The sequence below is a fragment of the Herpailurus yagouaroundi genome, unplaced genomic scaffold (assembly GCF_014898765.1).
Source record: "Herpailurus yagouaroundi ecotype Mexico unplaced genomic scaffold, PumYag 162, whole genome shotgun sequence".
In the NCBI taxonomy this organism is placed as follows: domain Eukaryota; kingdom Metazoa; phylum Chordata; class Mammalia; order Carnivora; family Felidae; genus Herpailurus; species Herpailurus yagouaroundi.
Window position 1 is genome coordinate 66,278,365 of NW_024412403.1, and position 22,284 is coordinate 66,300,648.

General features: G+C 38.1%; 1 protein-coding gene across 1 annotated transcript in view; it reads right to left on the reverse strand.

Annotated features, from left to right (window-relative positions):
• Positions 1-3,256: 3,256 nt before the first annotated feature.
• The window catches only part of TMEM39A (transmembrane protein 39A), a 31,335-nt gene continuing 12,307 nt past the window's right edge, over positions 3,257-22,284 (reverse strand). Inside the window, exons 4-9 of the mRNA XM_040484580.1 lie at positions 21,509-21,592; positions 17,556-17,710; positions 9,916-10,264; positions 8,940-9,127; positions 6,895-7,015; positions 3,257-3,744 (exon numbers count right to left, since the gene is read on the reverse strand). Of these exons, the coding sequence (XP_040340514.1) occupies positions 3,511-3,744; positions 6,895-7,015; positions 8,940-9,127; positions 9,916-10,264; positions 17,556-17,710; positions 21,509-21,592 (1,131 nt within the window). The 3' untranslated portion in view covers positions 3,257-3,510. The remainder of the gene's footprint in view (positions 3,745-6,894; positions 7,016-8,939; positions 9,128-9,915; positions 10,265-17,555; positions 17,711-21,508; positions 21,593-22,284) is intronic.

A 22,284-nucleotide genomic window follows, 5' to 3' on the forward strand; every position in this document is an offset into this window, starting at 1 on the left:
GGATCACACCTTTGAGAACCTGTGACCTATGTGGAATTCAAGTCTTTCTATAATCTATCCTTTGCCTATCTCGCTAGCATTATTGAACTGGTTATTTAAAAACTAGTCCAAGTCCATGGCATGCTGGGTGGCTCAGTTGGTTAAGCTTCCAACTTTGGCTCGGGTCATGATCTCACGGTTCGTGAGTTCGAGCCCCGCATTGGGCTCTGTACTGACAGTGCGGAGCCTGCTTGGGATCTCTCCTTCTCTCTCTCTCTCTTCCTCTCTGCCCCTCCGACTCATGCTTTCTCTCTTTCAAAATACATAAAAACTTTTTTAAAAACCCACTAAACTAGCCCAAGTCCGTGCCTTGGATTTTTGTATGTCCTGTTCGTACCACATGAACCTTCTTTCCCTCATCTAAGTGGTCAACTCCCAGTCCTTTAAAATGCTCCTTATGTGTTACTGTTGCAGTGAAGTCTTCATGACACTGCAGCTTTCAAGCAAAGTTGATAAATCTCTTTTCTGCATCACCTCTGTACCTTTCTGAACACCTTTGTGTTATAATTACTTATCTGTCTTCTATTAATGAACGCTCAACATCACTATCTCTGGCACCCAGCAGTGTCTGATATGTAATAATTGTTCAGTAAATAGAAATGGGGGAGGGTTGGTGGTGATGACTGATAGGGAGGGGAAAGAAGCTTAAGGAATATAACACGGAATCAGAGTAAATAGGATATTGAGGAATATTCCCATCATGCTCATGCCTATGAACTGCTTTCCTCTACTTACCCACCTTAAACCACCCAAACTGGCCAAGCATCTTTCTCCTTTTCCTGTATCCAAAGTTCACCCAACTGATCTTTTGCTATGCCATTTTTTTCCACTTAATTTCCCAGTATATAAACAGTCACCAAAAGGCAATTCTTTACGGAGTATGCATCTCCTAATCACCAAGCAAAGATGATGTACTTTCTTTCACATGACACATAAGTAAAGGGATACACAGGGAACTACATCTGAATGTGGCACCTACAAAGGACAGCTGAAATATGTAGGAGCATGTTGCACTGGAGGCTTTTATCTCCCTGATGCTGTCATATCTGCAAGGGGGAGGGGGGCACTTTGAAATTTCATTAGCCCAAACTTAATTTTTTTTCTAATTCTTTTTTTTGAATGTTTGTTTATTTTTGACAGAGACAGAGAGACAGAGACAGAGCATGAGCGGAGGAGGGGCAGAGAGAGGGTGAGACAGAATCCGAAGCAGGCTACAGGCTCCAAGCTGTCAGCACAGAGCCCTATGCGGGGCTCGAACTCACGAGCTGTGAGATCATGACCTGAGCCGAAGTCAGACACTCAACCGACTGAGCCACCCTGGCGCCCCAGCCCAAACTAATTTTTATTTCTTACATTCACTCATTTGTTTAGCCAGCCTGGCATCTGGTCCTCCTGATTTAGGACTCATTTAGGATATGGCCAAGACAGGTCAAACCAGAAGGGGCAGGCAGGAGTGTAGGGGATCAGCTTAGGAGAGCCAGTCTGTTCTCTTTAATCAGATCTAATCTATCTGAGCTGATAGAACCAAGTTGGAGCCATTTTGATGTGCCAAGACCACCCATTTTGCTCTGAGCTGTCAAGTAATCTCTTCAAAATGTTTATGGGTCAAAAGAAACCCTATCTAAGGAAAGAATATTGAGATGGCCTCCCTCCACTCCAAGAACCACCTTATTTAGGTTGAGCCACTTTACAAAAGCAGCCAATACATTGTGGTTACCTGCTATTTTTCCAATATACCAAAATTGTTCCCACCTCAGGCCACTGTCTTTGGTATTACTGAAGGCTCCCCAAATTATTTAGATGGCTCAGTCTTGCTTCTTTGCTCTGCTCTTTGCTCAGAAATCATCTTCTCAAAGACGTCTTCTAGCAATGCCACTCCTGGCACTATTTCTTTGCCCTGATTTATTTTCTCTTTACCTATTACTACCAGGAGACAATACACATGAATTTATTTACGGCACATTTTGCACCTCCATATTGTAAGTTCTATGAGGGTAGGAACTTTGCATTTCTTTTTCACTGTTATTTTCCCAGTGCCTAATATTGTGCCTGGTGGTCAATATGTATTTGTTGAATAGCTGCATGGACTTAGACTGCCAAATAATGTATCTTAAAAACAACAAAAAGTATACATGTCAAAATATTTAAGGGGAAAATGGTTAAACTTAGCAGTCACCTTGGATAGCTGTATATAGACACGTACTCCTCATAATGCTGCCTTTGCTGAAAACCTGTTGGGAACTCTTCTGCAAGAATTGTTTTCAGAGCCAGTTTATGAATTACATGATTGGTCTTTTTACTTCATAGGTCATATTGTGTTTCACCAAAAACTTCACAGTGTAAAAAAGCCAAAGCACAGAAAACATATGAGAATACATTTCAGGCTCTCAAGACAAGGCCTCAGAAGTTTAGATGACTAGTGACATCAATTGACTAAGTAGTTCACCTCTTGAGAATATGGACATGGACCAAAAAAGGTTAATGCTCACAAACATAGAGGTTCTGGAATTTGAAATTAAAAACACATTTTAGGCATAGATCAACTTATCTGAGGACAAAGAGGTAACTTCTTCTATTTCACTTCTGCTTATAACTCCAAACATGCTGTGGGCTGCTGTCCAGACTGCATCCAAGATTGTTTAGCTGAGAACTTGCCCATTCTTCCAGTTACTTGGTATCTCCAGCCTGCCTATATGCCAGCCCACATGGCTTTACACTCATCTTCTCCCACTGGTCCAGCCATACACCATCTCCTTCATGATATGGTCTTTCGTTCTAAAGACTGTCTTAAAAAATATTATTGCAAATAGCTAATAATAAAAGGAAAACCTAAGAGGCAAAAGAAGTGAAAGAACAGGGAAAATGACCGCAAAATCCTGAGTTTCAGGATAGTAGCTTATCTGTAAGTATTTTTAAATGTCATTGAACAGAACAAAATGCTGAGTTCCTATCTCAGAAATGCTTCCTCCCAGTAGGCAACAAAGAGAACCCCACCCAGGACTATAACCCAATCTTTATTCCATGTACTCCAATACAGTTAGCCAGCAAAGAGAAAGAGACTGGGTGCTGTCAGGAGACTCCACTGACTTCCCTTTCTGTAGCAGTCGGGCCAACCGAGGATTAAAGATAATTCGGACTGGAAGCAGCGTAGACACACCAAAGGTATGGTGTCAAGTGATATATGAGATGTGTTCATAAATGAATGAGTTATTCCAGAGCCACACAAACAAATCAATCTCTTTACTGCAGAGGCACACCTCTCGTCCTGTGTATTATTCAAATGTACTAACACATGAAAGATCACATCACCTTGTTTATGGATACATTTAATATCCCTTACCCTTCCCACCTTTCAAAACATAATAGTATACAAAATATAAAATATCTTAAATATTTATAAAAATCGCAAGAAAAAAATAGAACGTATGAAAATATTTTTATCTGAGTTCTCCCTCATTGTTGAGAGGCAGCTTAATTTGCCTTGAGTTCATAACTGTTGAGTGGGTAGGAGTATGCCCTGCCTAATACTATTCTGTCCCGGAGAAGCTTAAATAAAACATAGTAGTTGCAGAAGAGGATGAGAGCCATGGAAAGTGTGTGGTTCCACTTCTCTGACCGCAGCAAGGAATAGAGCTGGTAGAAGACGACACTGCCCTCAATAAGGATAAGCAGATTTAACAGCCTTAATGGACGATGAAATAGGAACTGTAAAGACATTAAAAAACAAAACGTTATTTCACAGAAAAATACTGTAGTCTTCTCACATTTTCTCCTAAGATAATTTCATATTTACAGGTTCCTATGTGCAATAATATATAGATCTGCTTACTGAACATCAACCAGGCTATTTCTTGCTGTAGAGACCCAAACCTTTCCCATTTTGCTCAAGGAATAATGAAATAAATTTTATTTCAATGCCATGAGACATGAAAAAGGATTATACCCAAAAGAACTCTGCCTCTAAACATTTTTCTTAAATTATATCTTGGGTATATATTCTATTTGAGATAATCCAAAGTATATTTATCTAAGACAGGGGCTGGATAAAGGACCGAATGGGAAATATTTTAGACTTTGCAAGTCAAGAGGCAAAAATCGAAGATATTATATCGGTGTTTACAACCGTTTAAGATGTAAACCATTTAAAAATGTAAAAATCATTGTTAGTTGTGGGCTGGTCTGAGACATAAACACCTACGCTAGACAAGTCTGGGGAGAGGGGAGGTCTTACAAGCTGAAATATCAATACAATAATTTCTTAATTTTCCCTTAAACTGTGTACCCACCATCATCACTGACTCAAATCCTCTACACCATATATTTCTGCTGGACTTTTTTTTCTGGATATTGAGAAATAGGGTGCACATACAGGACGATGAGGAAAGAAGGAAAATTCAGTCAGAATTAGAGTTTGGCTAAAAATAGGGCTGCTGTATTCACTTCTACCAAATTTTTTATTTTTTTTTTTATTTTTTTATTTTAATTTTTTTTAACGTTTATTTACTTTGAGACAGAGAGAGACAGAGCATGAACGGGGGAGGGTCAGAGAGAGAGGGAGACACAGAATCCGAAACAGGCTCCAGGCTCTGAGCAGTCAGCACAGAACCCAACGCAGGGCTCGAACTCACAGACCGCGAGATCGTGACCTGAGCCGAAGTTGGACGCCTAACCGACTGAGCCACCCAGGCGCCCCTCTACGAAATTTTTTAAGTGGCTAAATCCTGGTTTACTAATAAAAATGCATTATGAATAGAAAGATAGAGGTCATAGGGTGCAAACTGTAGCAATGGTGGTATATCATATCTAAATAAACTAATTTGGACCTCAAGGCACAAATCTGAGAATAAAGCCTAATTATCATGAAAGGTAGCCAGGTTCTTAGGGTCCTTCTTTGGGAGAAAGAAACTGTTTACCCTGGGTTCTAGTATATGATATTTAGTAATAGAATGTACAAAAATGGCTCTAAAAGGACCCAGGCAATTGGAGTTTCTGTGGCAATTCTAGCAATTAAAATTAAATGTGCCACTAAGCTATAAACTGAATGAGTAGAATGGTGAGGAAAGGCTTTAAATTCTAACAGTTACAGGTAGTAGGCATATTTTAAATGAGCGTTCTCAAACTTCAGTGTTCCTAAGAATCATTTCGAAATCTGTAAATGCTGCAAACTCCTGGAATCCTTCAGAGACTCTGATTCAGAAGTCTGGGGTAGGGGTCCTGAATCACTTTAAGGAGTGGGCCAGGTGATTTACATGCAAGTGGCTCAAGGACCGCTTTGAGAAGTACTGATTTACCAGTTTGGTCATGCAAAGTCAGGTAATAAGTTAACTTCCCTAATCCTTATTCTTTGGATTTTGCCCAATTCTTCAGCTGTTCAACACACTAGCAAGGAAAACACTTATTTTTCAAGCAGAAAACTCCAGTAGAATACCTGGTCATTATAGGTTTCAAGGGGACTGCCCAGGCCAACAGAAGTCATTAATGGCCTGTGGAAGTCAGCTGACTGAATTAAATATTCTGTGTAGAAACCAAATGATTATGCAGCTGTGACTTAAGTCTACTCTTCCATCTTAAGGCAACCCCACAGGAGTCTAGAAGGAGTTGCTGGTAGTTTCCTCATTCAAGGGCCTTTCACCTTCTCCGTGCTCCTCCCAGCCCCCACCCAGCCCCACCTTCCACAATGGTATTTACAAGCATCCAGCCCTGATATAGAGTTCCCAGTATTTAATTGAAAGGCCTTAGTAGCGAACGCCTACTGAACCAGAAAGCCCATGTACACTCCCACGGAACTGGGAGGGAGGAAGAGATTCAAGTATCCCCCAAAAAGGCCTCCAATTCTTTCTTAGAATATAATCTTCATTCAAAGGCAATGCCCTGCACTATGAACAGTCCTCTGTATGAAACAGTCCTCTGTATGCACTTTCTTTTTCCCACTGCCACTGATCAGCTGGCTTTTCTCTTATAAGTTATTACTGTTGCCTCCTAGAGTCAGAATTTCGTGGACACTGAAAAGATCAAATAGAACATAATCCAAGGTATAAATTCAAATGGGACAGAAGCTGAGATGTCTAGTGGATGTCTACTGCTTCTTCCTTTTTAACTTATAAACCTTTTCCCCTTTTATTTTATTTTTTTAAAATTTTTTTTTAATGTTTATTTATTTTTGAGACAGAGAGAGACAGAGCATGAATGGGGGAGGGTCAGAGAGAGCGGGAGACACAGGATCGGAAGCAGGCTCCAGGCTCTGAGCTGTCAGCACAGAGCCCGACGCGGGGCTCGAACTCACGGACCGCGAGATCGTGACCTGAGCCGAAGTCGGAAGCTCAACCGACTGAGCCACCCAGGCGCCCCCCTTTTCCCCTTTTAATCCAGAAAAAGTAAAAGGCCAGAGATCATTGCATTTATCTTACTTTGATAAGGGAAGTCAAGGTACTTTAAGGAGGTGATATGTATGACAAATACAAAAAACAAAACAAAAACATTACATTACTACATCAAATGTCACTTAAGGATACACAATACAATATAATAAAGATACCACTAAACCAAACTATTACAAATAAATATTGTAAGATGAAACAAGGAAGTCTTAAATAATTGCCTACTTGTTTCAAGTAATACTAGACTCAACAAATTCCAGTGTAACTTCAAGCTGCTGAAGCTGGGATAATGGTATTTGACCTTAAAACTGCCTTTCAGAATACACTTCCAAAAGACAGGGACTATTATACTAGTAGTGATAATTACCATGTATTAACTTCCGTATGTGCTACACACTGTGCTAGGTGCTTACGCACAGAGAGGCCTCCTAATGCTTACCACTAAGTTTACGTTTGAAAAGAAATAAGTGGTACTTGCATAAAAGCGGGCATGGGATACGTCTGAAGGCACTGCCACGTTGTAAGGCCCCATGGCTCTATATAAACATCTGCTGTGTCGCACCAGCACCCCTTGAGGCCATATTGTATTTTCTGACCAACTAAGGGAGAAAGAAATGCAATGTTAGCATATTGGCAATAACAGCTAAGACAGTGTCTGGCAAGGGCAACTACGTTTCTATGGAAGGGATTAAGTATTCAAGGCTTCATCTGCCTGAATTCTGAGAATACAGTAATTGCACAAACTGGAAAGAGTAGAAAGTATTTGTTATCATAACTTCACTGCTATAGAGTAGAGATGTTACCAAGTGATACAGTTAACTCAGTGTCAAGGGACTTAAGAGGCTTAGGAGAATGAGCCAAAATAAATGTGTAAGGCATCTGTGAGCCAGAAAATCGAATGTAAGCAGGTGGATGGTCATCTCAATCCCAAGTGAGCAAAATCTATGGATGGAAATGCTGGAGAGAACCAACAAGAAGAGAGAGTGGATGGTAGTAAGAGTAGTGGAAAATGAACATACTGTCGAATTAGCATGACATTTACTGCAGAATTACATCCCCAAAAGCTATAGAATATCAGTTTATTTGTCACATACTTCAAATGCCTCATATATGTGTGAAGCTATACAGAACACAGAGACACACAAGGTACTGACACACAGACTTTTCTTTTTACCACTTTCTTGGTTTATTTTTATAGAAGTTTCTCTAGGAAAAAGAAGTTATGGAAGAAGCTTCATTCTTTCCAGCACCAATGTAATGGAGTTGGGGTGGGGATGGGGATCTTCAGGTTAAGCTTTTTAAAAAATCTAAGTTAATTCATCTCTTGCTGATTTTGGAAATGTTAGTTTCCTAGGGTAAGAACTGGGACAGCATTTTAGATATGTTAAAAAACAAAAAAAAACATCTAGCACCCTGAAGCTTTCCCAGTTCAGAAAATGTTCCATCAGCCTTACTCACACTTACCAGCATTAAAGTGATGATACACCTCATGGCCATGTGCCATCAGGAGCCTGAAGATGTACAGTACTAGTACTGTGGATTGTATTTTCAATTTTTATTGAAATCTGTCCTTTGCCCACAGTCGGGTTTCTTTTCAGCCTGGCCCAATCTCTTTCAGTTCCTGGGCTTGAAGGCCTGTGCTAATCTGTATCAGACATCAAGGCAGATAATTGAAGGGAGGACTCTGAGGGGGAGAGGGGAAGGGAAGGTCCCCTCAATCTGTCCCACTTAATTAGGAAAGAATTTCTAGATGATGAAATTTGTGAAATGTTCCAATTATAAAAGGGAAGAAGATGAAGATGGTCCAGGTCTGAGAGGAAGGTATGGTGAGGGCTCAGAAGTGAGAGAACCAAAGGGTTCCAAAGTTAGGCATTTTGGATCACAGGGACCATGCAGATAAATGACCGATAAGGGAACACAAGGAGAGAAATGCTTACAGAGAACTCAAGTAGGGACAGTTTTCATTTAAATATGGGAAAAGCAGAGAGACATTCATTAGTGAGTTTAGGGGGAAAAAATAACAAAAAAAGGAAGCAAGGAAAATTACTAGAACAAATTTGCATTTATTAGGAAGAAAAGATGAGAGAAGCAAATTTTAGCTGCCGGTGTGTGAGATGATTAGCTAGCAGCTATTTAGCTGTGGCAATGAAGATGAGAAGATGAATCTTACAGTCTTCCAAAGAGAATTAAAAATATATCATGACTCTGTGAATTTGGGCAAAGGGTTAAGACTGAAAGAAAACTCCAATATTACAGCTTGGGAAACAAATTACAAACTCTAGAGTGACTGGGCAGTTGAAAGGTAGGAGGCATTTAAGGAGGGTCTGGGGGGGTGGTGGTGGGAATGAGTTAATGTCCCCTGTGTTCAGTTTAGAGTGATGACAAGCATCCATGTTGACAGACAAACAAACAAAAAAACCCTCAAATGTTCAAAGCCAAGAACAAGAATGACACACAAAGCAAGTAAACATGATCAGCAGCATGTAGAAAGGTGTGATATGGCTTTACCCTCAGGCTACTCACATGTGCTGTGGAGCATTACTGTAGGACCCATGTTCGAGCTTCTGCCACTTGCCCAGGTGAGCAGCTGATTTATGTAGCAAATCACAGTATTTGGATGGCAGAAGTTGTGTGGTGAGCATGACAAAAGCATTGATCCACACCATAATGAGGTGCTCACATGACCAGCGCATGTCATAGTACTGGGTACTCTGGAAGAGATCAGAAGAGGGAGAAATGATCCATGCACTGGTAAGCAAGAAGGTAAGGATGGGTGCGTGTACATACGCCCTGCAGACAAATGCCACACTGAGTCACACATGCATTGGTTGTCCTGCTGTCCGTGCAGAAAGTTCAAGAGCAGAGTCCTCCAAAATCCTTCAACCTGACTTTCTGGCTGTATGAATTAGGGTTGGGAGGGAGAGGCAATTATATTTTAAGTGCTTTCTTTCTAGAAGAGGTGAGTGCTCTCTGTGAATGACCATCCGGCTGCAGATGTGCTTCTCAAAGGGTAAAGAAAGGGCACTAAAATGTCCCAAAAGATTTTGGGCCCAAGTGACATCCAGACCATTTTTCTTTTCTACTGAAGTAAATTGAAGTTTAGATAAAGGTTAGATTAAGTTCAAGGAAACTCCTGATTAACCACGTTAAGATCAACTACAATAGGCTGAAACCTCAGTCCTCTTAAACTACTACATACTGATTCTATTATAAACACAAGTTTTATTCTCCCCAGGAACTGAAAAAAAAAAAAAAAAAAAAAAAAAAAAAAACCACTTTAAAAAAGAAAGAAAAAAAGAGGGGACCACCACGGGTGCATCACATATATGGAAATACCTATCCGCCAACCAGGAGCGGTATTAGTGCACTCCAGATGCAGCCGAACTCCACCAATCCAGGCTGCCAAAGGGGAGACAGAGAAAAGGGGGATTAAATAAGAAATACCCAGTTTATGTCATTCACACACAAATCCAGGAGGCATACAAAAGTAACCACTTACCTTCACAAAACACAGGGGTAGAAATGCGACATAGTAGGCACTGAAGAGGGAGTTGAAGAGAACTTCCTTGATTCTGTGGTTGAAATCGGCTTTCAGACACTCTACTTCATTGCGAATGAGGTCTGGAGATAGGGGGCAGCTGTGGGTGGGGATGGGCGTGGCATTATTAAACTGTTCTTTTAGAGACTCCAGCAATAAGGAGAGAAAGTCTTTGGATTTGGCCAAGCCACCCACAGTTGAGGCACTCTCTTCTACCGCCTGGTGCTGAACCATGTAGTTATAGTCTGTGAGAAGAAGATGAGCTCTACTATCTTGGTGGAAACAGCAGAGAGGAACATAAACACCAAACCTGTAGAAAAAGGTAAATATGAAAAAAGGACCACAGATGCCCCTAAGATCAAATCTGATAACTATGTTAGTAAAATAGTCATGATTCACCAGTGTGAATGTAACAGGGACTTTGCTGTGGTAAATTCATTACTGGGGAAGTCCTTTAATTTCTTTCCATAAAGGCAATATACATTCATTGTAGAATAACAGAAGACTACAGAAAATCACGACAAAATACAAAACACCTAACAAATAATCGGTTTTATAATTTTTACAACTGGGTGCACAGACTTCATGCTTGCTTTTTTTATATGTTAAGCCTCATACAGCAAAAACTTTTGTATATATATTTTTTTAAGTTTATTTATTTATTAGCATGTGAGCAGGGGAGGGGCAGAGAGAGAAAGGGCGAGAGAAAGAATCCCAAGCAGGCTCCACGCCAATGCAGGGCTTGAACACATGAACCATGAAAAGAAATTACCTGAGCCGAAATCAGATTTAGTGATTTAGTGACTTAGCCACCTAGATGCCCCTGTATCTTGTTTTAACTGAGTGGGTGATTATGTGTGAGTGTATATTTTGAGCATTTTTCCATGTAATTAATATTTTTTCTACAACAATTTTTAAAGATAACTATAGTGTTCTCATACAGATGTACCATAATTTACCTATTTCTTGTTGGAAACTTAGGCTGTTTCTTATTTTGCATTACCATAAATATCAATATATGGATAAGCACTTTCCTACATGATCTTTGTGTACCTCTGGTAATTTTTTTTTCTTTTTTTAATGTTTATTTATTTTTGAGAGAGAGCGAGCGAGCACGAGAGCGGGAGAGGGGCAGAGAGAGAGGGAGACACAGAAACTGAAGCACACTCCAAGCTCTGAGCTATCAGCACAGAGCCTGATGTGGGGCTCGAACTCAAAAACCATGAGATCATGACCTGAGCTGAAGTCAGATGCTCAACCGACTGAGCCACCCAGGTACCAGATTGCAGACTGTTCACTTCAAACTACCCCTGCTTTTTTTAAATGTTTATTTATTTTTGAGAGAGAGAGAGAGAGAGTGGGAGAGAGAGAGAGAGAGAGACAGACAGAGTGTGAGCAGAAGAGGGGCAGAGAGAGAGAGGCAGACAGAATTTCAAGCAGACTCCAGGCTCTGAGCTGTCAGCACAGAGCCCGATGTGGGGCTCGAACTCATGAACCATGAGATCATGACCTGAGCCAAAGTCAGACACTTAACTGACTGAGCCACCCAGGCACCCCTCAAACTTCCCCTTCTTAGTGAGGGGCTCCCTGCCTCCTGACTATATCACCCATCCTGATCCTACAGGCACTCCTAGGTCCCCTTGCCTGGTTATTTTTCTTCACAGATCTTTCTACTCCATCTATTTTACATGTGTATTAGGTTTTTTATTTGTTATTTTTTCTCTTGGTCTATCTCCCTCACTACAATATAAGTTCCGTGAACCGGCGATTTTGGTCTGCTTAATTCACTACTATATCCTTGATGTGTAGAAAAGTGACTGAAATATACTAGGAACTCAGTAAGTATCTAATGGATTAATGAAAAAAAATTCTATAAACACAATAAATAAATCTCCACAAGTAGAGTAACTTGATTAAAGGCCTGAATATTTTGAGACTTTTCATAACTTCTTATAGTTATTTCACCCTTGGCTCTTTAAAACTTAAAAAAATTCTTTCCCCAGTCTTTATTAAGTAACGTCCACATTGTGACTTATGCATTGTAAATAAAATACTCAATTTGCTGGCATAAGTTCAGATATGGAAAATAGCAAATAAAAAGATATCCTATTTAGTTATGTATTTTATAAAAAATTAACAAATTCACCTGTTCATAGTTTTCTACAGTGGGAAAAAAAAAACGCAGAAGTAACAGAACTCACACGTGCAAAACTGTGAAGGCCAGAGAAGCCTGTAAGTTCAATACTGCCGAAACAAACTGCACATGTAAAGATGGGATAAGAGGCTACGGTGCAAGGCAGACTGCAGTGATGGCCCCATTTCTTAACCCTTCTTTGTAGTCTCACCACATAGCCCTCTGTGTGTGAAGTGATCCTGCCCTATACCCACAATGGGCTCTACAATGTGATCTGTTCTGGCCCAAGGAATGTCAGTAGACATGCTGTGATCAGAAGCTTGAAATGGATCTGATCAATTTCATGTGTCCATGTCTAGCCTGCCAGAGCATGAGAGACCCATGGAGCAAAACTGAGTTGTCCTAGTTACTTAAACTGACAGCCAGTCAATCCAACAAATGTGACTAAACATAGCTAAGATCAGGACAGCTTCCAGATTTCCGGATGACCCCAACGCATGCACGATCAATATATACTGTGGTATGCTACCATGGTTTTGCAGTTGTTTGTTACAGCGTTATATGGCAATAGATAACTGATCCAGGGTAGAATGAGAGAAACTCATAGGATGAGAGAAAGGTAACATCAAAAGCTTAGACTATGGAGGGCTCTCTGTAAGGTAAAGGGGGTAAAGGAAATGATTTATTAAAGAATTTTAAAGAATGTTAGTAACATGATTCAACTTTCATTTTGAAAATCATTATAGCTACAGTGAAAAATGGAAAGGAGGAGGGCAAGAATGGATTACCAGAAGACCAGATGGAGGTTTAGAATATAATAGCAGAGGTTACAGGGAGCAGTGGACAGATTCTTTTTTTTTTAATTTTTAATTTTTTTAAAATTTTATTATTATTTTTCAAATATAATTTATTGTCAACTTGGCTAACATACAGTGTGCTCTTCGTTTTAGGGGTAGATTCCTGTGATTCATTGCTTACATACAACACCCAGTGCTCATCCCAACAAGTGCCCTCCTCAGTGCCTATCATCCATTTTCCCCTCTCCCCCATCCCCCTGGATAGATAGATAGATTTATTTATTTATTTATTTATTTATTTATTTATTTATTTATTATTATTTTTTTTAGCAAGTGTTCTTTAACTTTGTTATTTTTTTTATTTATATATGAAATTTATTGTCAAATTGGTTTCCATACAACACCCAGTGCTCATCCCAAAAGGTGCCCTCCTCAATACCCATCACCCACCCTCTCCTCCCTCCCACCCCCCATCAACCCTCAGTTTGCTCTCAGTTCTCAACAGTCTCTTATGCTTTGGCTCTCTCCCACTCTAACCTCTTTTTTTTTTCCCCCTGGATAGATTTAAAATAAATGTAAGAGCTACAACTGTTAGTCATTGGACTAACTTACCCTAAACTGAGAAACTAGCTGAGAATCATATTAAAAAAAAAAAAAAAAAAAAAAAAAAAAAAAAAGGCAGAAAAGAGTCCCTTTCTTTTTTAATCTATGAATAAACAAGAAAATAAAGATGTGATTATTGCCATTATCTAGTATTTTATATTTTGCATACTTAATTTTTAAATTGAAGTTAAATAAAAGACTATACAACTTTTAAAAATTGAAGAAAGTAAATATATTTAAATATAAACTGTTTAAATTACACGCTTATTTCACTCTGTTGCAGGAGTGTGGAGAGCCTTCAAAAATTAATAAGCTTCTTTCTATTCCTAAAAAGTTTGCTAGCCATTTTGATATGGTAATCCTTTTAAACTTAGCCAAAATATTCCTTGATATATCCATAATTAGCCTTTCAAATCAAATAGGGTTGGGGCACCTGGGTGGCGCAGTCGGTTAAGCGTCCGACTTCAGCCAGGTCACCATCTTGCGGTCCGTGAGTTCGAGCCCCGCGTCAGGCTCTGGGCTGATGGCTCAGAGACTGGAGCCTGTTTCTGATTCTGTGTCTCCCTCTCTCTCTGCCCTTCCCCCGTTCATGCTCTGTCTCTCTCTGTTCCAAAAATAAATAAACGCTGAAAAAAAAAATTAAAAAAAAAAAATAGGGTTAACCTTCTAATGGATTCAGGGGTACCTGGGTGACTCAGTTGGTTAAGCATCTGACTTCGGCTTAGGTCATGATCTCACAGTTTGTGGGTTCGAGCCCATCTGGCTCTGTGCTGACAGCTCAGAGCCTGGAGCATGCTTCGGATTCTGTGTCTTCCTCTCTCTCTGCCCCTCCCCACTTGTGCTCTCTCTGTCTCTCTCTCAAAAATAAACAAACATTAAAAAAAAAAAAACAATGGGGCACCTGAGTGGCTCAGTCGGTTGGCCATCCGACTTTGGCTCAGGTCATGATCTCCTGGTTTTTGGGTCTGAGCCCCGTGTCAGGCTCTGTGCTGACAGCTCAGAGCCTGCAGCCTACTTCAGATTCTGTGTCTCCTTCTCTCTCTCTGTCCCTCCCCTGCTCATGCTCTGTCTCAAAAATAAACTTTAAAAAAAAAATTAAAAAAACCAAAAAACCTTCTAATGGATTCAACCAGCTGTTGTTGACAAATAGAATAACGAAATCATTTCAGTTGAAGCAACTGAAATATTAATCTAGAACTAAAGAAACAATTGATGTAAAATATTATACCTTATAAGAAATATGAATCATGCAAAATGTTTGTAACATAGAAAATTCATTTTACAGGCAAAAAGGTTAATACTAATAAACTGAGTTGATGACTGCCTTAATTAAACAGTATAATCAGGCCTACCATAGTATACCAATAGACTTCCTATCATCCCTGCTCATACAATCTTTGATTATATCTTGATTTTATGCTATGTAACTGTTAAATTCATGCTTACACTTCAGTACCATAAATGGTTATATAAAACAATGATTCTCAAACTTGAGCAAGCATCAGAATCATCTGGAGGGCTTGTTAAAAGACAAATTGCTGGGTCCTACTTTCCGAAGTTTCTGTTTCAGTAGATTTGGGGCAGATTTTGAGAATTTCTATTTCTAAAAACTTTCCAGCTGATGCTAATGCTGCTGTTCTGGAAACCACACTTTGAGAACTACTGATTACAGAGTAATGGTGCAGACAAGGGCTCTGAAATCAAAAAGGCCAGAGTCTTTCTCACTAACTGTCTGACCACGGGTAAGTTTATTTTAGACTCAATCTGCCTTTACCTGTGGCAAACCCTGCTGTCTACCAACAGCCACTGTGCTCCTGTTCTTCCACTGCAATAGAATTTTTAGATCAGATACAGCTGCAAATTTCCAAAGTCCTTTACAATCTATCCTGCTAGGGAGTGTGGAGTAAAAAAGATAGCAGGAGCTTAGGTCCCAACACCATGGAGCTAGCTGCCACAGCTATCCAATATGATTTACACACATACTGTACAGAAATAAACTTCTAACTTTTTAAAGCCCCGAATACTTTGCATCCGTTATGGCGGACTAAATACACTGCCTCCTGAATTATGGTATGATTTCATGAGGTGATGTTTATAAACACCTAGCCTAGCACTTAGCACAGAACAGCTCAAAGAATGACAGCTATCCATTAACATCCAATGAAGAAAGTATTGACCCAAGGCATAAAAGTTAAACTATGCAAAACAGTTTAAAAAGCCAACATGTACAATAAGTTGCAACTATATATTGATCAGAATGGCTAAAATTTTAAAAACACCAGGGATGCCTGGGTGGCTTAGTTGGTCGGGTGTACAACTCTTGACTTTGACTCAGGTCATGATCTCACGGTTACTGGGATCAAGCCCTGCATCTAGCTCCATGCTGACAGCATGAAGCCTGCTTGGGATTCTCTCTCTTCCTCTCTGCCCCTCCCCTGCTCACGCACACATGAATGCGCTCTCTCTCTCACTCAAAATAAAGAAATAAACTTTAAAAATAAAAACCAGAAAACATCAAATGCTGACAAACGTGTGGCGCAACTAGAATTCTTATAGAATTGGTGGGGGGTAAAAGGATACAACATCTTTGCGAAGAGGTCTGGTAGATTCTTATAAAACTAAACATACTCCTACCTTATGGCCTAGCAAGGCCTCTCTTAGATATTTCTCTCAAGAGAATGAAAACATTTCTTCACAAAAAAGGCTTGTGTAAGAATGTACCTAACAGTTTTATTCTTAGTAATATCCCCAAACTGGAAACAATCCAAATATTCAATAGTAGGAGAATAAACAAACTGTAGTATATTCATACAATGAAGTGTTACTGATATATGTAACCACATGGATAAATCTCAAAAACAGTATGTTGAGAGAAGCTTTACACAAAAGTGTATATCCAGTATAATTCCATTTATACGAAATTCTAGAACAGGCAAACTAATCTATGGTGGAAAAAAAATTAAAACAGTGATTACCTCTGGGAAGTGGTTGGTGGTGTTTGGAAAGAGGCATGAAGGAACCTCTAGAATAATGGTCATGTACTATATTGGGACACAGATTTGACTTGTAAGTGTATGCATTTATCAAAACTCAGCAAATGTACACAAGATTTGTGAATTTTATGTATTAATTTTACCTCAAAAGAAAAACTGTAAACAAATATCAAACTCTAGTGATTGATATGCATAGGCTGACATATTTTGGAAGAAGTGAACTGAGGTCTGCAACTTAACTTTGAAATGCATCAAAAATAAGGTGGACTGATAGATGGACAGAGGAATGGTTGGACAGTTATGTGTTACGCAATGATAGTAAAACATTAATGGGTGAAATTTAGATGCAGTTGCACAGGTGTTTGCTGAAAAATTCTTTCAATCTCACGTGTTTAAAATTTCCACGGGGCACCTGGGTGGTTCAGTTAGTTAAGTGTCCGACTTCAGCTCAGGTCATGATCTCGCAGTTCGTGAGTTTGAGCCCCACATCTGGCTCTGTGCTGACAGCTCAGAGCCTGGAGCCTACTTTGGATTCTGTGTCTCCCTCTCTCTCTGCCCCTCCCCAGCTCATGCTCTGTCTCTCTCTCAAAAATAAACAAACATTAAAAAAAAATTTAAGTTTCCATAATAAAATGCTGGTCAAAAAAGGTAAGTCTATAGGGCATGAGTACAGCATATTTGTTACATGAAGCCAAATATCAAAGTACTTTGACCAAAAGAGTAAGACCGGTTGAGCCAGTCCATTCAACTAACACTACCCATCATTTGTGTCAATACAGGCTGTACCAGGTCCCTTTATTTGGTGAAGAGAGCCAATTAAAATATTCTCCACTGGTAGAATAGCATACCTCTCAAGTCTCTTGGAACAGTCCTGGTTTAAGCCTATTGTTCCAATTGTGTCCTAGTGTAGAAAATAAATTAGATCGTCACCCTATCCACTCATCTTTCCAATTTTCTAAACTTTTGGTTTATATTTGAAGAATTTCCTTTTCCTCACTTTTATACTACTGTTTGCTTGATCCAAATTATTTCTTTAAAAACTTACTAATACAATGGTAAAATTGGAGTACTCACGGGTAGCCAAGGAAAAGGAGATTGAGCACTGAATGGCTTCGGAAGAGATTGACGAGTGTCCAACAAAGTACCCATCCACATAAAGTAAGTAGCACCAAACGAGCTGATATCAGAACCATGTAGTGAATCATAGATGCCGCACCCGCCTTAGTGGCCTGGAAGTTTGGAACCACCAAAAGGAACATTTTATAAATGGCCTTATTCAAAAGCAATATGACTCAAGTAAGGAAATTAGTAGATTTAGTGGAAATCTGTGACCAAAAAAAGGGGGGGGGGTGGTGGCGGGAGAAAAACTGTCTCATCCCACTTACCTTCCTCATTTTTAAAGATTCAGACCTCTCCAGGAAATTTCTTGGTTCTTTAAGTTCTTATGACATTGTCTAATTTGTTTACATTAGGGCTTCTCAAAGTATGAGAGCCACATTCATCAGAGTTACTTGGGCTACTTACTGAACTTGCAAATTCCTACTGCCTTTCCTTACAGATAGAGAACAAAGCTGTAAGTGAAGGAACCTGTATTTTAATAATCTACCAGGTGATTTTTATGTACATAAAGATATTGAACCATTAATTTATCTGACTTCAGATTAAACTGTGATGACCTCAACAGGAGTAACAACACTTCCATTTTTCTTGCAATCTTCCCCCCAATCTATTTAATGAATTAATGTGTAATAAATTACTGAAGATTCAGAAAATAATCAGACCTTCTCTGACAAATCCCTATGTAAATAAAACTTTCTTTTTTGACTTTTGCAAACATGGAAATAATGTACAATCACTTCCACTTCTTTATATCACAGCTATTCAAATATTTGTTCTTAATCTCACATTTTAAAAACTGATTAAATACAGTAAGAAGCATACTTATCTAAACATGAAGTTTTACAATGTTATTTTCTTTTACAATGAACTAGTAAGAAGAGAATGAGCAAAATGCAGGGGAAAATGGTAGATTCCTACAACCTCAAAACAGCAGTGTCAGAATACAGAAAGAAGAAAAAAATTATGTGGGGTCAATAGCAATGGGAGGGAATAAAGAGACTTTCAGGTCCTTCATATATCCGTTTCTTAGTTTACCCAACATACTACATAGCATATATAATATACATGCAATATATAATATTTATATAGTTACTTATAAATGCAAAGAAGCAGGTGAATTAATACCCTAAGCCTCAAACTATGGAGAAGGTTCAAACTGTTCTCAGTCACAGCAGGGCAAATAATTGTGTATTACTACCCTGATATATACCTCATGCCAATGTACCTCACGTATCAAAGCTGCTGGAATTATGCCATTGCCTCCATTTTCAAAATTTAAAGGCTGTTTCTGAGCAATGTCACCAGAGTAGCAGAGCTTGGATGTATTTATCATTTTTGCCTTATTCCAAAGTCCAAGCTCTTAACCACTATGTTATGTATGACAGATACTGTATCAGGCCCTAGGGACACAGTAATAACCAAGACAAATAAGACTTCTGTCTTTATGAGGCTGCCGAAATAAAAAAGACAATTAATATTTACACAAAATAATTATTTTTATAATTGTGGTATAAGTGCTACAGGAAGAGTAGGCTGTTAAGGAGAGCAAATAACAAGAGACCCCTAATCATTGGGAAAGCTTTCTGAGGAAGTGATATTTCAGCTGAGATCTAAAGAATAAGCAAAAACAAGCCAGGTAAAGAGTAGAAAAATATTCCTAATATTATGTTAATTGAGAAGTACAGTATATATACAAATAAAGATTAGGAAATATACGAAAATATGGTCTTCTCAATAATGAGGTTGTAAGTTACCATTTTTTCCTGCTTTATATTTTAGTGTTTTCCAATTTTTTTCAGTAAAATATGCTACTTTCCTATTTAGAAAAATAATTTTTTAAAAAGGGAGTTGCCTCAGGTTGGTAGAAGAATAGCTGAATAACTTTTGGTCTTGTGGAGCAAATAGAGAAGTAGAATTGGCCTGGAGGTGAATGAACAGTCTTATCTAGTGGGGAGGTATTCCTCCGAGAATAGTATTTAGCTTTCTGAATTAATTACCTCCAGCCTCTCCTTAAAAATGGTCTTTCTCAAGGTAGGGATACTTTCTGATTTAAGCAAAAAAAAAGAAAAGAAAAAAGAATGTAAACATTTTAATGGAAGGAAGGAGAGATGATGATGGTTCTTATCTAATTTAGCTTTTTTTAAGGAAAAGAATCACTATACAGCTCTTATTTCTCTTATTTTTAATTTCTGAATAGGGAATATAGTCAGTGCTCAAAATACAAAATGTGTAATAGTGTTTATAGTGAAATTTCCCTCCTAATGGTCTTGTTCCCAGACGTAACTAGGCAGTCCATTATTAGTTTGTATGTCCTTCTACAGATAATTTATTCATATATAAGCAGGTGTATTTTGTTCCTTCCACCTGCCTTATTTTAAACACTGTTCTGTACTTTGTTTTTTTCACTTAATATCTTAGTGGTCAGTACATTTTCATCTTTTTAATGGCTGTGTGCTATTCCATTATGTACATATCCCACAACTATTTAAACATTCTTTAATTCTTTCTCATGGACTTTAACTTACAGATTTAAGTCTTTGACCAGAAATCTTTTTAAATTTAAGTATTTTGATCTCTGTAAGAATTGCAGGTTTCTTTAGAAAACAGCTAAATACTTTCCAACTAAGATCATGCAAAAATTGTTAAGCTACTGTTAAGCCATTAGCAAAAGAAACAACAGAGTAGGTCAAGTTATAGCCCTTGGAGCTCCAAGGTAGAAACCTCAGTCATGAAGGAATTTACACATTAGCTGGACATACTAATTTGGCATAAACAAGTACCATTTCTAAGTAATTGAAGAGATGAAACAAAATCCTGCCCATTTTCACAGATAAAAGCATAAAACTCCACTGAGTTCCTCTAAAGAAAGAACAGATTTTAATATATCCAAAGGCAAGCATCTATTTTCATAATCTAAATAACGAACCTGGGAGAAAAGGTTTTAGACAGGCTTTCCCGCTGTGAAAAAACAGGGAATCCTACTTTTGGTTAATTTCAAATGCCTTTCAGGTTATGACTTAACATCTGCACTTACTCTGTGCTCACAAGAAATAAGGTTCCTGAAAATTAGAGCTTATAGACACAAAGACAAAACATGCATGTTTTGGAAGGAAAAAAGATGACTCTCAGTTATCTGTAATTATAGTAACTATTTACTTAAAACTATACATTAAATTATAAACTCCAAAATTAAAATTCTTAGCCACTTCAGCTAAGATTTTTTGTTTTTGTTTTCATAATCATTTATAGGGCATAAGATAACAAAATCTTAAGAGAACACATTTTACCTCCTTCACTGGAGTTTACAAATATATTAAAGAATAATTACCAATGGCCATTTATATCAACAACATGTAATTTAAAAAAGACATTAACATCCCAAGTCTTTCTTCTATTGTCCATTAAGATTCTAATCTTTAATATTAGTCTTATGCAAATTGGGATGTTGTCATTTTAAAATTCCAAGTTTTAATAAACTCAAACAAGTATCTCTTGCTAGCAACTCCACAAATGGTATATAACTTCAAGTAAATGTTACCTAAAACAAAGTTTTAGATGCAACTGTTCATTTATATATAACTCTTCATATCAATAGTTATTTAAAATTCATCCTATTTTTACTATAACTACTAAAATAAGAAAGGTTATATCGAAGAAGTTGGAAACTATAAATAAGCTCCTATCAAACAAATGAGATTTATAACCGTTCTCTTGAACACAGGACACTGAATTTTAAACATATTGTAGGAAAACCTTCTAAAAATAACTAGCACAACTCATGTGGAAGTAAAGAAATTAATTTGTAATTGTAGTCAATTATATTTGGACATGTCACATATTCAGCTTGAATCCATCTTAATAACTAATCTAGCTCCAAGTGATAAAATACAGTGTTATAGAGCTGTTACCTCTGAGATGAGGGCCCATACAAGCCTCCTTGCAAGCATCACTGTAATGAATGCTGCCAGGTGGTAATCAATGAGATGAAAATTCTGTTAAGAGAAACAAATCACTGCATCAGAAAGAAATATGTGTATCTGGCTGCAAATATTACACCAAAATGTTTGCCCCCTCAAAAGATCTTCCTTACATCACCTTACATATACAGACCACAAGAATTGAAAAGCTCTTGAAGAGACTACCTACCTTCTATTTCTCCTTTCATGAAAAACTGCTTTAACTTTACAAACACTATTTTAAACTATCTGGAATGTATTCCTCTCCTTTCTTTGAAAGTTTACTGTGTTGAAAGGAAAAGACTATAGCTTTGAGTTAAAAAGTGATAACTTGCAGAATTATAGCAAGAATAACTTATTTAAAATGCCATATTTATAGTAAGTGTCAAATGTAATGGATGAGACGGAACTCTTAGCGTTCAGGAGTTAACATTTTTGGTCTCTCTATGCAAGCTTATGTTAATCTAATTGGGCATCTACTAACCTAAACTCCCTCCTGGCTGATATATCAATTATATTCACTTTGGTCTTTCTCTTTAACTTGATTTTAACAACGTGTCCTCTATTTGATCTCTTCTTCCTAAGAAATGACAGCATTATCTAGATGTTGCATATGGTTCCTTCTAATTCTAAGCCTATATAAATAATAAGCAAAATGAAAAATCATTAGCAACAAACAAAACTGGGATGTATTTTCATCTTGATGGTCAAAAGGTCAATAGCTTTCC